This window comes from Vespa crabro, chromosome 4, assembly GCF_910589235.1.
Source record: "Vespa crabro chromosome 4, iyVesCrab1.2, whole genome shotgun sequence".
Classification (NCBI taxonomy): domain Eukaryota; kingdom Metazoa; phylum Arthropoda; class Insecta; order Hymenoptera; family Vespidae; genus Vespa; species Vespa crabro.
The window spans coordinates 6,122,929-6,140,592 of record NC_060958.1 but is presented as its reverse complement, the minus strand read 5'-3'; the positions used below and the strand labels follow the sequence as shown (position 1 = coordinate 6,140,592).

The window sequence follows — 17,664 nt, the reverse complement described above, 5'->3', positions numbered from 1 at the left end:
TATAAATGGCGTTGTTGAACGGGAACACGTCAATTTATAGAAACTCTGTAATTACAAACAGTATTTATTATATTTCTACGAATTATAATATTAGAAGAATTATAATCATAGAAATACAATGCAATTCATATTACAACACGTCGATCGGCACGCCCCTCCTTGGCACTTAGTTTGATTATTTTTCTCTTGAATCGTCTTGTATCGTCGATAAAACAGAAAATCATTGATACCAACCAAATCAACCGGTTAGTGTTTAGGTTGAATGCAATTACCGAAGTGAAGTGAAGTCAGACGTATATCAATAGATTGACAAAATTACGCAAAGAAAAACATGATTGACAGAAACCGATAACCGTCCAAGGTCCATAGAATTTTTTTTCATCGTATAAGATTTTACTTTGTTGATCTTAATAATATAAATTATAAATTATTCTTTGAAATAACGATGCTTCGATTGTAAACTGGAAAAGCTTCCCGAAAATTCCATCGTCTTCTTGGTTATTCTTCCGCTCGAATTGTGCTAAACTGCAAAACGTTCAATTTTGTCAAATATAAGTGCTTGAGAAAAAAGATTTACAAGCACTTGGAAAAAGAACTGTGTATATTTGTTAAATTTTAGTTAGATATTTTCAGCCTTAAACATTGTTTTGTATACGTATCGTGTTGTTTTTTTTTTGTTTTTATTTTTTACGCAGTAAAAATCGATCGATCGTCTGTTGTTGGTTATAACTTGATTCTACGCGCCACTTGATTCTAATCAACGATCTTTGCTTTTCCTTTTTTGTTTTTATATATATCGAAATTTGAAACGTTTATTGCCAACAAAATTATATTTAAGGCAGACGATGTGACTTTTGTAAATCAGTGAATACGTGACTCGAGTGAGCCCGCTGTGCTTGTGTTCTTTCCTAATATAGTTGGATATTTATTTCTACTTATTTCTTTAATATTTTTCTAATATTAAAGAAAATATATATTTGAAGTGTCTTCTTGTTGACTAAGTGGCTCTTTAAATCTTCAAATTCGAAATTTCAGATTTGAAATTTTAATAACTTTTATTCTAAAATATAACAGTGTTATTGTTTGGTATGGTAATTCAAAAACTAAAATTATTGATAGTGCTTGTTAGATTACAATTTCATCGCCTCTAAGAATATCTCTAAGTATATAGATTTGTTATAACAAATTCTGTGCCACGCATCAATCAAAGCATTAAACATGGAATTCCCTTTATGGAATAAGTTCTTTATTTTTGCTGATATTATAATGAGAGTACCACCTTTGTTCATCATCGATGGATTACTTCGAATTCGTCTTGGATTACCAGATGAAACTGTTGTACTAAATAGTACAGACAATGACTTCAAAATTGACAGTGTATTGAATACTTTCGCTGAATCTTTTCCATTGGTTGGTCCAGAATCTTTTTTATTTGAATACTTTAACTTCGAACAAGATGGTTACCAAATGTTTATTGTGATAATGTTGAAATTTATAATATGCTGTTTAGGTAAGAATAACATTTTATTGTAATAAAAATTTAAATATATATCTGTATGTCTACTTATAGTTTTTTATTATGTACACAGTAAATATATATATATATATATATATTTATATATATATATATATATATATATATATATATATATATATATATGTATAAGAGTAATCAAAGTTCATATATTATTAATGTAAAAGTTTTATTTCCCATGCGATAGGGTCAATTATCATAAGTCACCGTTTTTGTCAAGGATGAAAAATTTTACAATTCATATTATTGCTAATCAGCTATTATAATTAAATTTCTGAAATCTAAGAGGATATTCAACTTGACATTTAAAAATGTTAAATTAGAATTATGCTATTTTATTTTATATAATAATTAGTGATTATATAAACAATATATATATATATATAGTAAAAATACTTAATGTGTTGGCATAAAATTTGCAATGATAATTAGTTAATACAATGACTTTTTTGCAGGATGTATAGCGGCTTTGTGCACATTTATGTTATGGACGAAACATCTTATAATTGTGTACTTATATATGATATCTATAGGAGTAATATTTATATCCTATTGGTCTAATGTTAGTACTATCAAAGCTGTTATAGCATATGTGAGCAAGCCTGATTATACAACCAGTATATTGGATGATATATTACATTTGAATCTGACTTCTATTATCAAGGAAGGAACAGGATCTCTGCTTTTTCAAAACTATATATTACAGTGTTTGTTGGCTACCATTTTTTGTTATATACACTTTGCTCCAAGATATTTAATTCTTCAGAAATTGCTGGTAATGAGTTTTATGACACCATCACTTCTGGCTATCCATCCATTACCTGTAAGTAAAAAATGAAAATTTATTAACGTAATTAATAATTATCAATGATTCTTAAATTCGGTAAATTCAAGCTAATATTCATGATTGTTTCAGACATCGATTCTTTATAATGCGCCAGTTTTTGCAACACTGCTTCCATTAGCTGTTTGTAAATTTATTATTTGGTACAATGGCGTTTTAATTCTGAAAACCATTTATATGGGATATGCTCACGCACGCAATTTTATAAGTAATTATGGTCTATCTGCTCTTGTAGAGACAGAATGGTTTCGTCTAAACGTACCATGCGTATTACGTACGTTTTGGTTGTTGAGAATAGGAGAACAAGTTATACAAATTTTGGGGAATCATTATGGAGACGAAAATTTCTCATATTATGATATGCTCAGAACCTTATTGGTAAATGGATGTGAGACTTTGACTGCAGTGTTAGGGATGACTAGTATAATTTCACTTATTTGCCATTATATTGGTTGTTTCTTCCAATGGGTATTATTGACTGAAGATGGAGATGAAAAAAGCATCGGCACGATATCCGCTATATTATTCTACATATTAGCACTTCAAACTGGATTGACAAGCTTAGATAGAGAAAATCGATTAGTCAAATTATGTAGAAATTTTTGCTTACTATTTACTGCAGTATTACATTTTGTACATAACATTGTAAATCCACTCTTAATGTCTCTTAGTGCCTCACATAATCCAGCACTGCATAGGCATCTGCGTGCTCTTGCAGTTTGCGCCTTCCTTATATTCTTTCCAGTTTCTCTATTGGTATTTCTTTGGTCACAATTTAGTGTGAGCACATGGTTATTAGCTGTGTCTGTTTTCAGTGTTGAGGTAATAGTCAAGGTAGTGGTATCTTTGGCTATATATATCTTATTTCTCATTGATGCATATCGCACTGCATTTTGGGAAGAGCTAGATGATTGCGTATATATTATAAGATCTTTTGGCAATATCATAGAATTTGCCTTTGGTATTATATTACTCTTCAATGGTTTTTGGATATTAATCTTTGAAGCTGGCGGTACTATTCGTGCTATTATGATATGCATTCACGCATACTTCAATATTTGGTGTGAAGTCAAAGCTGGGTGGCTAGTTTTTATGAAGAGACGAACTGCAGTCAACAAAATTAATTCTTTAGCCGAAGCGAAGTTTGAACAGCTACGATCTCTCAATGACGTATGTGCCATATGTTATCAAGAAATGCAGGCTGCAAAGATAACACGCTGCAATCATTACTTCCACGGCGTATGCCTACGAAAATGGCTCTACGTACAAGATCGATGTCCACTTTGTCACGATGTCGTTTATAAACCTCAAAATAAAGAGGAATGTTCTACGGATTCGCTGTCACCAGAATAAAAGAAAAACAAATAAATAAATAAAAGGACGGGGATAACGAAGTCTTCCAAAAAGGAGATCAGGATGAGTTGGAGCAATTTTAAGAAAGACCCGTCATTGGAAGAGATAATAGACAAAACTCTTCAATGGGGATAATTACTATGACACAGCTTCATTGTGATATTCTTTATACTAATAAATATTGCGAATTTAAGGAGGCTTAAATTGTGCGACATCGATCTGTAAAATATCATTTGATTATTTTCTTTCTTATAATATATTACGTTAATATTATGTAGAAAAAATATGAGGCTCGATAATAGGATTTAATCCATTCTTCCTTAAATTTACTTTACGCTATTGTATGCGTTCGTTATCAAACAATATAATTAAAGAAACTTAACAAGTGGTGTAATTGACTACAACATATTAATAATGTAATTATCTATGAATTAGATTTATATTAATCTCTCTCTCTTCCTTTCTCTTTCTCTTTCTCTTTTTCACTACATTATATCTTATTTTTTTTATATACAATTATAATTAGATTAACATAAAAATCTCTATTCGTATCTACTGTTATAATACAGTTGAAAGCTTGAAAAAAAAATAAATTTATATTCATATCAGATTTAGAAATATTTTAAGTATATATACATATATCTCTTTCGTACCTGGCATATCTTATTGCCGAGAATGATGTCTGCACAAAGATTCGAAGCCTAATCTTAAGCTTATGTACATACGCTTTACGTGTATATATGCATGTATACATTGAGATCGTTAAGTTAAACATGAGTATAACATTGTTTTATCCCGAATATTTTACATATCATGTATGCTATTTGATTATTTCGTATATACTTTTCCACTTGATTCTTTTCTTATTAATAAGTGACATAGGTACATACTTTTATTTATCATTAGATTTCTGAACTTTATAGAATATTCATGTGAAATTCATTTATCACAAATTCATATTAATTTTTGTTTTGTTTTGTTTTGTTTTGTTTTGTAATTAATTAATGTAAATATAAATGTAGACGAATCAGAAAAATATTGATTAACATGAGTGAAAACGACGTAAAATATGTTATAAAAGGCAAATTTGAAAGTGTATAATAATTGTCAAGTGTTAGGTCAATTTGTATATACATATATGAACACTATAAATTTTCTTTAAGCTCAGTAATCTAAATTAAATAAATTGTATGTGTGTATAGATAAAAAGATTAGTTGAGTTAAATCCATTCGATCAATCAATACTCTTTATGGAACATTTGAATTTCATTAATTAATACAAAAAAAAAAGAGCAAAGAGATAAGGATCTATCTACAAAATAAAAAATAAAAAAAAAATAAATAAAGGCATGATGTAATAAAATTCAAAGTGTAGTAATAGGTGATAAATAGCATGCAAGAGGGGATATGTTTTCATAAAATCGTAATAGTATAACATTTATCCGTCTTACGGAAATGAAAATAATGCGATGATCTGCTTAAAATAATGAATAAAGTAAACATCATGTGTATGTAATGTATCGATATTAATAATGTTTATTGTTAAAAAAGAAAAAAAATCATAACAATATTCTGTTTGTGGGTATACATGGAGAAGAAAAAGAGATCATTAAAACATTCTATTTTTTAATCGAATATTTATTTCTTCCTCTTCAGTTATTTTAACAGCGACAAATATTATGATAAAAAAAAAAATAAGGTACAAGATACTTGGAGTTGCATGCGGTTTTTATGAGATTGTTTACAGTACGTATTTACAGTACGCACAGCATCAGTTGCTCCTCTTCCCCCCCCCCGTCTCTCCTTTCTCACTATATATTATTACTTACTGCACGTTCGAACTTGAAATCTCAAATGTCAGTCGTGTGCGTACTTTGAACGAGCGAGGGTTGTGTGGTGTCTCTGACGACTTCAAAAGCTGTTTAGAACGAACGAACGAACGAAGATAAACAGGTATTATTGAATTAATTTCAATAGTAATTTAAATAGTCTTAGCACACGATGGAAATATATTACATTTATAATATTTTAACGTGTTAGAATAGAATTTTCTATTCTATTCTAAATTTAAAAGTTTCTAAATAATTAAAAAATTTTTTTTTTTCTTCGAAACTTTTTGAGACGATTTCTTTTTTTTCTTTTCTTTTCTTCCTCTTTTGATTACAAACTTAGATACTTTGAGCTCGCCGTTTACTCTTGAAATATTATTTATGGAAATATTTTACGTTGTTTTATGTTCAATTATTTCAAAATAATTATACATGCATGCATATATATGTGTGTGTGTGTGTGTGTATAATATGTACCGTTTAGCAAGTTTACATATCGCTAATTGTTTCAACGAGAAATTTGATACAGGTTAATAGTAGACGTTTGCCGTAACTCATGTTTGCGTAGTTTTTATTTATTAAACGTAAATATTGTTAATTAATTTCATAATAAATTGACGAAGTAAATGTTTGATATGAATAAAAGGAAAATCAAGATCAAAGGAGAAGTAATGGAAATTCTTGTATATTCAATGTTTTCTCATTGAATACACGAATATGTGGTATTTATTTCTCTTTCTTTTTTCTCTCTCTCTCTCTCTCTCTCTCTCTCTCTCTCTCTTAGTTCAATGAACGTCGGAATGTTTTTCAAGTTGTAGGAGTGGCTTCAAACACGATCTTATAACGCGAGGAGATGAATGGCATCGATTCACGAATCATTTTTCGCGTCGCTAATTACAAATTATGAGATCCCTTGGAAGAAAGAGATGAGTGAGAGAGAGAGAGAGGGAGACATGAAGATGGCTAAAGAATTTGTATGTAATTATTGTATCATACTTAATTTGTTTTATTTGTAAAATGTTCTCATATATTATCGTATATAGGAATATGTATCTATGTACATAAATGTATTTTTAATATTTACGATTACTTTTTTACGAATGCCTTGAAAATTATCCAAAAATAATTGTTTTATGATCTCTTTATAATTCGAAGTTATTAAGAATATCGATAAATAATGATAATTATATATCACGTGACCATTACCTATAATGTATTGTTTTTTGTCGATCAATAAGATGATTTCTTATAATTTAAATGAGCGAATCTTTATGTAAATTCTCGATATCTATTGAACGATAATATATATTAATACGCTAAACGTTTTAAATATATATTTGTTAAGTTTATGCTGATTTTAGTTATAAGGGTAAAGAATTCGGACACTGGTTTTTTTTATTATCATCGTAAAACGGAAATACTTGTAATACGGAAGGCAAAATTTATTATATCTTCTGTTATTATTTTCATTTACCACGTATAGAACATTGCATATATACTTATGTATGTATGTGTGTACATACATGAGATACAAGGGTGTACGAGTGGATACTTCCGTTCATACATACGCATTTGTTCAATCGATCATTTAAGAGGGGATATGACATTTCAGTAAGTAATTGTTAATTAATAAGATGAGGAAAAAAGGAATTCTTCACTCTTATAAAACAATCATTTCAACAATATTTCATAACAATAATTTATTTTATTTGAAATTATAATTATACAATTATATATACATTTTATCAAAGTTTTCATTTTTTGCCACTTAGCGGCGCCACCGCCTACGTCACATATTCAAATATACATACAAAATCATTTATGTGGCTATCTTCAAAGATTACTTGCCTATATATGTACGTACATGTTATTTCGATCTTGACGATTTTTGTCCTATCAAAAACAAATACTTATCAAGATCCTTTCTGAACGATATTAAATGGGTTTAGATTAAAAATTTAGAATTTTTATAATGTTCAACATTGATACATCTGCGATTGAAAATAATTCTGAAAGAAGCAAAAGGAAATACGTTCCAAAAATTAACGGTTATCGTCGTGGTTTACATTCCGATTTACCAGCTTTGGAACATTTAATATCGGTTAGAACTTACGATATATTTGGAGACATCGATATTGGACGAGTATAGTAATTGACGACGATCATATATATTAATATCTATTATCATATATATTAATATCTAATTTTATTTTTATAAAAATATGCTTATTTGAGCGACTTTTAAATTTCCCGCTAATACGTAACATTCTCTCTCTCTCTCTCTCTCTCTCTTTTTCTCTCTCTGCGACGATTGAAATTGAATGAAAAATCTATTATAGCGAATCCTCCTGTTTCACTATAATTCAATACAACGAAAAAGGAGATATTATTTCGGGAATATTCCTCTGCAATTATCCTAATATTCCATCGATTCCAAAACAAGAATGGTTTAATTGTTTAAGATTACATTATAAGTAAATATGCATTATGAAAAATTCATTATAAGATATTTATTCTAAACCGGTATCTTGCTTTTTTTTCCCTCTCAAATAGCATCGATGATATTAAAGAAAATGGAACGTTGTTCGTTCATTGTCTTGTTTGGGACGATCGTTATACTGAAAATTTTTTCGAGTGTCTTCTTGTCGCTTTATTCGACATGGACGTCCATTGTTTTAACGTTATTTTAGTGCTTCCACCTCAAATCGAACCAGGTAAATTTATGAAAATATGGATATATATATATATACATGGGTATCGATTCTTCTTTCATCGATCACTATCTGTTATATCCTTTATATATATATATATATATATTTATATATATATATATAGATTCTTATATATATATATATATAGATTCTTATATATATATATATAGATTCTTCTCATTATATATATAGAGATTCTTCTCATTCTTTCCAAGTTTCTTATTTTCTTTTTTAGAAAATTCTTTCACAAATCACATGATCAGAATAGTTCCAATTAATTTCAAGGATACTTTTTTAGTACAAACTTTGTACATAAGTACACGATACAGTATCATTCCAAGATTAAAGATTCGTCGTGCTGTGTAATTATTATTATTATTATTATTATTATTATTATTATTATTATTATTATTATTATTATTATTATTATTATTATTATTATTATTATTATTATTATTATATTTTTTTTATGGTGAGTGTCGTGATAGTATTACAAATATTACATTAAAAAATATATATATATTCATGTGAGGATTATATTATTCATGTAGAGAGGAAGATAATGACGACATAATACCGATAATCGACGCAGACTCGTCCTATGTGAAGGAATTGTACGGGGAGTATTACATAAGCGAAATGACTCGATATCCGGACGGTCACCGTCATTTAATCGTATCCGAGGACGACAATGGTTTAGCTACCGGAGTGATCTGCGTTAATTCGACAATCGATGTCGATCTTTTAAATGAGAATTTTGAATTGACTATTTATGGTGGACTTAGGAAAACCCATGAAACAGATCAGGATCGGAAGATATTAAGAAAAAATGCAAGCGAGATTTTATCCAACATTTTTGCTGACAAAATTTTCCAGGATATATTCTTGTTAGTTGATATTTAATACATATATATATATATATATATATACATACACTTATAGAAAGAGAATATAATTATTAGAAATGGATATGTAAATAGAAATATTTTAAATGTTAATGTTTTTATGTAGAGACAAGTTGAAATATGAGCAAAAATCAAATGCAATCGATGAGGATAAACTTGAGATTGAAATGAGTTTCGTGGATGGTCAGTAAATGTCATTTTTTCATACTGTTAATTAAATATGAAGACAATTTATATATCTCTTTTGTATCCTTAGATGAAATTCCTATAAATAGTTCGAAAAATGTAGAATCTATCAATATAAGAATAGATGCAGAATATCAAACTGTTGATAATGAAATCGAAGAAATTGGAAAGAAATCGTTTTCTAAAGAAAAAAAACACGTCCGTATCAGTGACGTTGTTTACGACGATGAACTAACTCTAGTACATACCCTTCTATTCACTCTTCATTTTATTTTCAATATCAATCAATATATCTGTTCTTTATATCTTCAGAATAAAGAAAAAAATTCAAAAAATACGAATGAAATCCAATCATCATTACGTAAAACATCATTGAAGAAAGAAATTTCTTATCAAGAATCGAAAAATAAAGATGCTCTGGAATTTATTAAGAATACCGAACAAAATGATAGATCGTCGATTTCTAATCAGTTCAATGTTAACATTATGTTCGAAGATGCGATACTTCAAGTACCAAGTAAGAATAAACAAATAGATCATCATAGAAAATCATTAATAATACATGTATACTGCTGCATACCAAATTAATGAATTCTTTCGAAGAGATACATCAGGGAACATCGTTGAATTTCGTCGAATTAGAACCGACTCATATGAAACAAGATATTTTGATGGATTCCGTTTATCAAGGCGAAATTAATGCATTCGTTGTAGAGATTTTTGCTGTACGAAAAGATATTGGTAATCGTGGGACGCGAGAATTTTTGGAAGCTGCTTTTGAATGTTTCCCTGATTTAGATTACTGTGTATTACTTTTACCATCAGCTTACTCATACTTTTCCTTTTTGGAACAATTCATGGTAGATAAGATTTTATAGAAAATTTCATTTAGTTATATATATATGTAATCATACATAAAGATATCTAGAAAGTTAATGTTATGCCTAATTAACAATTCAAATATATAGCGCGTACCATTGAGGTATAACAAAGACTTTCCTATGTCTTTGTACGTGGCTCACAAGGCAATGCTTTTCGGAGAAATTCGATCTCACAAAGCTGATTTATCCGATCAAGCTGAAGTGAAACAATTTTTAATTGACATTCCAAAAAGCAAGAAGATAATGGAAGATTTTTATCGAGCTGTAAATCAAAATAATAACGATGTTTATAGTTATATTTTCACATCTGATAATATTATCATTGGCTTAGCTATTGTTTGGTAATTAATAATACATATTAAATTAACTATATTCAATTTTTAATCATATATTTTATTATAATTTTAGCATTGAGAAGGATTATCAAGAAATCAAAAAAAATTATCACGTAGAAGACTTTATTGTGAGACAATATATTTTTCACGAAGCTTATGGTTGCCTCTTACATTTTGTTTTAATGCCAATATTTTCGATAAATCAAAAATTCTTTTTCTGCGAGATCATGCGACTAAGCGACTTTACGGTTCTTTATTACCGTCTTTACGAGGAAGAAGGAAGTTCACTCGTGAGTTTTTACTCTCATGTAACATATCATATTTGTGTAGGTGAATTAAATTAACTCTTCTCAAGTAATGCATGAGAAGAATCGAAGATAATTAGAACAGCTAGATCGTTAGATTGTTTGATAAAGTTTTGATGCTCATAATAATAATAATAATAATAATAACAATAATAATAATAATAATAGTAATAATAATAATAATGATAATAATAATACTACGCTAATACACACTTTTTTAGACTCGAACTCAGCCAATAGTTTCTTGTTTAAATACTATGGTACCAGTGAATCCACGTAGAAAAATAGAATACGAATTTTGTACTTGCCCCAAAATGAATGATGAGATTAATGAACTTAAAAAAAAGAAAAACAAAGCATTTTCACTTTTTATGACAACACCAAGAATTGCCACGATACCAAATCGGATAATTGACACGAAGATAGTCGTCGTAGGTGCTTCCGATTGTGGCATAGCTTTCATCGAATTTTTAGCATTAGGGTAAAAGCTCGATATCAAAAAAGAATGTCATTTTTTTATTTTATATATATATATATATATATTTAAGCAATGGATTCGCGTCATAGATATCTACAAAATTTTGTCCACTTTACAAATCTCACTTTGATTTCATTGAATGGATTACCATATGAAAAGGAATATAATGATCTTAAATGGGATATGATCCCATTTAAGGGAAGATATTGTCGTGATTATCGGTACCTTATAACAAGACGTGCTTGGATTAATGTCGTTTACGGAACATTGCAAACGATTAATAGGTAATAAATTGATGAGAAATCGTATTTCAATGGAAAAGGCAGTGACCTTCGTAATTTGTTAAAATGTACGACGTGTTCGTTTGCAACAGGAAGGATAAATACGTGACTGTAATGGATCAAGGAAACTTGAGTTACGACTTTCTGATCTTAACTTGTGGTCTCCAATACCAAAAGACATTGTTCACGAATAAGAAAATACAGGAAGACAAGGAAGCGTAAATTTCCTAATTTTTTTTTTTTAAATTGAAAAATCAATTTTAATATATTTTTATTATTATTGTTAGTCACTATGAACTTTCTATTATACAGTGATATAATAAAATCAGATATAATTTGGAATTGTTTGACTATAAACGATGATATAGAAGCATTCGTTTCATTAAAAAAAATTCAATCGGTAACAAATAATTTCAAAGAAAAAAGTAAGCTCTTTTAACATGTATATTATACTATAAATATAAAAATTAATTGCACTTTTTTATAGAGGCCATTGTGTTTTATGGACACAATATCGATTGTTACTGCGCCATTCATGGATTGATGAAACATGGAATGAAAGGTTCTTGGATCACTTTGATCGAGCCTAAATTAAACCTATGTGATACTGACAATAATTTTTTTCATAATTGTGAAGTATGTGAACAAAAAGGACTATTATACAATATAATATCAATAATTATTACTCAATGTAAATCAGTAATATGAAAACTTTTATAAGGTGAACACAGCCATAAAAAATTCTGTTCTGGAGAATGAAATAAACCTTCTTTTGGGATGGAATGTAATTAATTGGACATTGTTAGAGGAATATAAAAATTATAAAAGAATTGAATCAATCATTATAAGATCAGGAGCTAATGTCGAAATCGTTCCTTGTGACTTTTTTTTCAATTTTTATGACAAAGAGATTGATATCAATTCTTTTTTAGGTAACAACATATAATTGTCTTTGTATAATATTTATTATAGGATGGGCTAAAAGTTTTTATGCAGCTTAAAAATTTTTAGGTAATTTTCAAAAATCAATTACTCTTTTTTGACACATTTTAATCAAAAAAATTTCGAAAGATAGTAATTAATTTTTAATATCACTTAGAAACTTTTTTGGTCCACTCTTGTATTTTGTTCGATAGACGACATCGCTAATAATTCTTGATTGATCGATATACATATGCATGTACATATTTTAGCAATTTGTCGTGCTGGTTTAGTATTCGACGGTCGTCTGGTGATAAATCCTCAATTTCGTACAAACGATCCATTTATATTCGCAGCTGGAACCATAACCAAGTACTCAAGAAAATTTCAAGCCGAATTGTTCGAGCATAAATATTATAATAGTATAGAGATTGGCGAAAAAGTTAGTAGCATTTTCTATTTCATTCTTTATCAATCAAATACTACCCACTTTTTAATTTCTCGAAATGTGTGTTTCTCTAATTGTTATTTATCGGTCTTCTTGAAAATCCGAACGAATAGCTTGGTAAAATTATTCGCAAAGTGGTAGATGTCTATCAAGAATGTAAAGGAAAATACGATAATTACGACAGAAATAAATCGTGCTTGTTATTACCGGAATTTCGATCACCAATCATTGTATCCTGTATGTTACCTGGTAATTTTCATTATCTTTACGTCACCAAACCAGGAAAGAAGTTATCTCGTGACATTGTTTTAAAACAATCTCTTTATGTAAGAATTTTGATAATATGATTTATATATATATATATATATATATATATATATATATATATATATATATAATATGATATAATATGATGATAATAATTTTTTTTTAATTGTTTGATTTATTATTTATCAGGGCGATGTCATGGTGACAGGTAACTGCTTATCCGAAATTGGTTATTTCCGTTTACGTATGAATGTTCGGAACATCGTAGAATCAATAACTTGTTGCAGTAAAAAGGTTTATACCAATGTAGAAATTAATTATCATAATTTATTCGAATCTCTCTTCATTACGTTATATATTTGTAGAATTTCGAAATAAATCACTTGATCACTTTATACGGAAAACACGACAGTATGTTAAACGAAGTTAAATATCGTTTCAGAGTAAGTTTCAGTTGCTTTTTTTTCTTTTTTATCTTTCATTAATTCTCACATTGAATTTTCTAATCGATATACTTTTTTTTTATCAGAATTCCCTTATCTTGGACTTTTATGCATACTTCCGGGAGCCATGGGCGATGGCACTTTTTAATGACAGATTCGAATGTTTGCGAGTCGAAAATCGTGCCACTTTATTATCCAAAACGGTAAGATACGTTTTGGAAAGCATCGATAAGGTTTTAAAATTATATATAACATACAGGATGATCCCAGAAGTTCCTAAAATATTTTAAAGATCAATTAACTCTTCTTCGAAAATTTTTAGACTTGAAATTTTACAAGCTAAGTTTGGTACTTTACAATCTGAAAAAGAAATTAGTTTAAAAAATCTCGAAGAAAAATAATTGATCTTTTAAATCGTCTAATCGTGACAAGTATATTCGTCAAAAAGCACAGTTAATAGGTTAAAAAACAAACCATCATTTTTCGTAACAGAATGTTTCCGGTGATTCCTTAGTCGAAGATTGCTTGCGTGCTTTGTTAAAATCCAAAACGGGAGAGGTGAGTGATGACTCTTTTAAATAGACTCGATCGATCATTATTGGATATAACTCACTGAAATGTGATATGCTTATTATCTTCGATTCGTAACTTAAAATGTAACACACTAACGTGCCTGTTTTATTATAGATATCAGAAAAGGATCGTGATTTAATAAGAAAGAAATATATTGGATCTGTTTATCAGCAGGAAATAGAAAATAGTGTCGTAGATTTTTTACAATTTTCGGAAGAAGAATTACCTGTTTATTGTACACCTCATTTTATGCGATGGTTATATGCTGATATCGAATCTAGCCCATTGTTTTTTGAACAATGAAATAATATTTTGTTCGACAATACATGAAAGTTATTTTTTTTATTTTTATATGTAATATAAGTACATAACACTAAGATCTACAGAATATATATATATATATATATTTACATATACATATATTTACATATACATATATTTACATATATGTATTTACATATATATGTGTGTATGTATTTATGAATATCGTGGAGATTATATTGAATTAAAAGGTTCAAGCGGGGACATGTTTGCATATGTTTTCCTGATCTATGATAAAAGTGTCCTCGTTCAAAGAGTCCAAGTACGCTTGTTTAGCATGCTATTCGATCTGTAGGTCAAGTTTAAAATGCTGTAGAATTGTTCCATAGACTGGCCTTAGGCATTTCACCGCAATATCTTACCGCCCACGCTAAATAATAGAATAATAAATACATACAAGATGTTTCTGTGAGAGTATCATTAGTGTTGTGACGGTGTCATTCATCGTTGTCTCGATTGTTGTCGTTTGGACATCCTTTTTGTCTATGTCTTCTTTATCTACGTGAGTAGAAAAAAAATAAGCTGTCGTAAGAACATTCATGGCCTTACTTAACTCAAGATTCGTTACACTCACGCATTTGTTTCTCTTGGAATTATTTTACTTGACGCGAAATTAAATTTTATATAAAAAATAAAAAAAAAAATAAAAGAAAAAAGAAAAAAAATATATAAAAATGACAAGTTCATCAAATAACTATTACAATTTAGATCGGTCTGCATATATCTCTCGCTATCGTAAAGTTCTGCGAATGTTTCAAGGAAAATTAAATGCCCCACGCCATTTGCATCGATTAACATTTTAAATTTACTTCACATAACGAAAGATACCTGCAACCAACACTTATCGTTAAGTGTAAATTCGCGTCGGTCTATGAATCGCAAACACTCTTTTTGTCGAATTGCGTAAGCCTTAAAGCAGCGCAATAATGATTTTGAAACGAATCCAAAAACTCAAAGATTATTTGGGTCAATGTCATGCTATTATTAGTATGTTTTTTTTTTATTTTGTTGCTATGTATAAGACATTCATAATAATGACAGCAAAAAATATTCAATAAATGACAATTAAGTTAATTAATAATTTATCAAGGAATTTAAGAATTTTTATTTGATGACTCTTCATAATACCTATTTGTTTTTCAGATAATTTTTTGAAAGATGCATCCATCGTCGAAAAATACATGGAAATCAGCATACTATTACAATGCCGATAACAATTACGCTTTTTATCGCACGACCTCTATTAATTTGGAAGATGCGAATAAATCGATTAAACCAGGTAAATTAAATCACGTATTCTATAATAAAACTTCTTTTTAATTTTAATATCGTAGTTTAAAAAATTCTATAGATCGAAACGAAGAAATCTCTTCTCTTTAAATGAATAAGTAGATTAAACATTCCAGTTTTAATAAGATGCATACTATCGTGATTAGTCCGTGGAAAAATGTAAGAATGTTGTATCGAAGCAAAACACGACTGCGATTATGATTATGATATGGAAAAAAGTGTAAAAATGTTACGTAGGTGATCTACTCGCCAATGACTACTGTTTACGGATTGCGGACGAGCAACCACTGCGTTATAATTTTCAAGGCAAAAGCATCTTTATTCTTTGATGTTTTTGTCGAAAGAAAAAATTAAAAGTTAAGAGATTATTCTTTAGAATATATAAGAACCTCCGGTAATTATAAAAGCGATCTAAGTCATATGTTTTGTTTTTTATTTTTCATTTTAAGATATTTTAACATTAGGAGTTGAATTATTAAAAAATTATTTTTCTATATTGACAAACATAAAAAAAGTAAATAAAATTTATTTCTAAGAAAAATAATGCTTATATGTAATTTAAACGTTTTTAAAATAGCGTGTGCGCCAAAACATATTTATTATCTCAAATAACTTGGACTATTTTCAAAATTAATGAAAAATTCAAAAAAGAATTTCGCGTCGGAATATCTATAAAGCACATTGTTTATAATCACAAAATTTTAAATATGTGAACTAATAATTTAAAATGAATATTATTCATCACCTAATAGTATTTACTTCTTTACAAAATCAAAATTTCTAGTATAACAAGTAATTTATACAATAATTAAAATAAAAATAAATTGAATGTTATTAAACGAAAAAAATTATCGCTATTATAAAAAAGCATTATTTAAAACTTTTTTTTCTTTTTTCTCTTTTTTTAACTTTGTTTTCGCGCTTTTCATAACTTAGATCATTAATATCTTTTACTTTGTAGCGAGAACGTTAAAGTTTGTACCACGAAGTAGCAGTACTCGAAACTATTCTCCTCAGAGGAAACCTATTCCACGAACGATTCGTTTGACGGAATATCAGGAAGCTGTACTTGAGGATCAATTTAAAAGATGGCCAAGAGCACCTCATACAGGTGACATTGTCCTATTGGCAGCGGAAACAGGTCTCTCCGAGGATGATGTCCAGGTCTTTTTCGAAATAATTATTTAATTAAAACTCACTTTCACATTTATTCCTCTTCTAATACACAAACGTATTGTAGGATTGGTATGCTATAAGATTGGCTCAATGGAGAAAGGAACAAGGTCTTGGTGGAAATCTAGGATTGCACTGATCCATGATTTTGAACATGTCGAAGATAACTTGTGTACCTGAATTTAATGATTGTATTCATTTAATGATCGTATTCATTTGTTATACATAACGAAATCGTTGATATGAGAGAACCGACAGTACTGCGTTATATTAAAAAACGAATATCAATAAAAAAACGAAAAACGATTATTGAGTTATATGAAGGGAAGTAAGTTTTAAACAAATATCTTTAGAAATATAGTTTAAAATTTTTTTTTGAAAAACCAAAGAGAGTTCTTTTCTCATACAATTGATTAACTCTAATTATTGTGTTCTAACCATTATATTGTATGAAGTATCGCTTTTAAGATATTAAGCATATAGTAGTTGCTTAAGTAATTAATTGTATAAGTATAATTAGTGGAATTATTATATAGTGTTATATGTAAAAATATATTATCTATAGTAGAATATATTAATGCACTAT

General features: G+C 28.5%; 3 protein-coding genes and 1 long non-coding RNA gene across 10 annotated transcripts; 3 read left to right on the top strand and 1 right to left on the bottom strand.

The window, feature by feature from the left end:
- Window positions 1-255: 255 nt before the first annotated feature.
- Window positions 256-5,361, top strand: LOC124423539 (protein TRC8 homolog). Of its 2 annotated transcripts, XM_046961355.1 has the most exons (4): window positions 265-361; window positions 1,036-1,510; window positions 1,990-2,357; window positions 2,451-5,361. In XM_046961355.1, exons 2-4 carry the CDS (start codon window positions 1,219-1,221, stop codon window positions 3,729-3,731), a joined length of 1,941 nt encoding a protein of 646 aa, XP_046817311.1. In that variant the 5' UTR covers window positions 265-361; window positions 1,036-1,218; the 3' UTR covers window positions 3,732-5,361. The 2 variants fall into 2 exon arrangements, with proteins under 2 accessions (XP_046817310.1, XP_046817311.1); XM_046961354.1 differs by having other exon boundaries at window positions 256-1,510.
- Window positions 5,362-5,490: 129 nt separating this feature from the next.
- Window positions 5,491-10,657, top strand: LOC124423666 (cilia- and flagella-associated protein 61-like). Its single transcript, XM_046961653.1, has 10 exons — window positions 5,491-5,684; window positions 8,114-8,274; window positions 8,507-8,633; window positions 8,823-9,158; window positions 9,283-9,359; window positions 9,433-9,602; window positions 9,675-9,879; window positions 9,966-10,222; window positions 10,331-10,579; window positions 10,652-10,657. The coding sequence occupies exons 2-10, from the start codon at window positions 8,220-8,222 to the stop codon at window positions 10,655-10,657; spliced, it is 1,482 nt and encodes a 493-aa protein (XP_046817609.1). The 5' UTR covers window positions 5,491-5,684; window positions 8,114-8,219.
- Window positions 10,658-10,705: 48 nt separating this feature from the next.
- On the top strand, window positions 10,706-16,962 carry LOC124423538 (cilia- and flagella-associated protein 61-like). 6 transcript variants are annotated; one of them, XR_006942112.1, is made up of 16 exons: window positions 10,706-10,868; window positions 11,105-11,364; window positions 11,451-11,645; window positions 11,735-11,860; window positions 11,955-12,067; window positions 12,130-12,278; window positions 12,364-12,574; window positions 12,836-13,005; window positions 13,125-13,337; window positions 13,468-13,572; window positions 13,644-13,721; window positions 13,808-13,924; window positions 14,214-14,279; window positions 15,759-15,894; window positions 15,967-16,064; window positions 16,143-16,790. XR_006942112.1 is itself a non-coding variant. In XM_046961353.1 (14 exons), the coding sequence occupies exons 1-14, from the start codon at window positions 10,761-10,763 to the stop codon at window positions 14,595-14,597; spliced, it is 2,016 nt and encodes a 671-aa protein (XP_046817309.1). In that variant the 5' UTR covers window positions 10,706-10,760; the 3' UTR covers window positions 14,598-14,647. The 6 variants fall into 6 exon arrangements, 2 of the variants coding, with proteins under 2 accessions (XP_046817309.1, XP_046817308.1); XR_006942110.1 differs by lacking the exons at window positions 15,967-16,064; window positions 16,143-16,790 and adding an exon at window positions 16,867-16,962; XR_006942111.1 differs by having other exon boundaries at window positions 15,967-16,789.
- On the bottom strand, window positions 12,848-14,612 carry LOC124423545. The gene is made up of 3 exons (XR_006942114.1): window positions 14,521-14,612; window positions 14,196-14,333; window positions 12,848-12,919 (listed from the first exon to the last, which is right to left on the bottom strand). It is a non-coding gene; the product is annotated as an uncharacterized LOC124423545 (long non-coding RNA).
- Window positions 16,963-17,664: the final 702 nt, after the last annotated feature.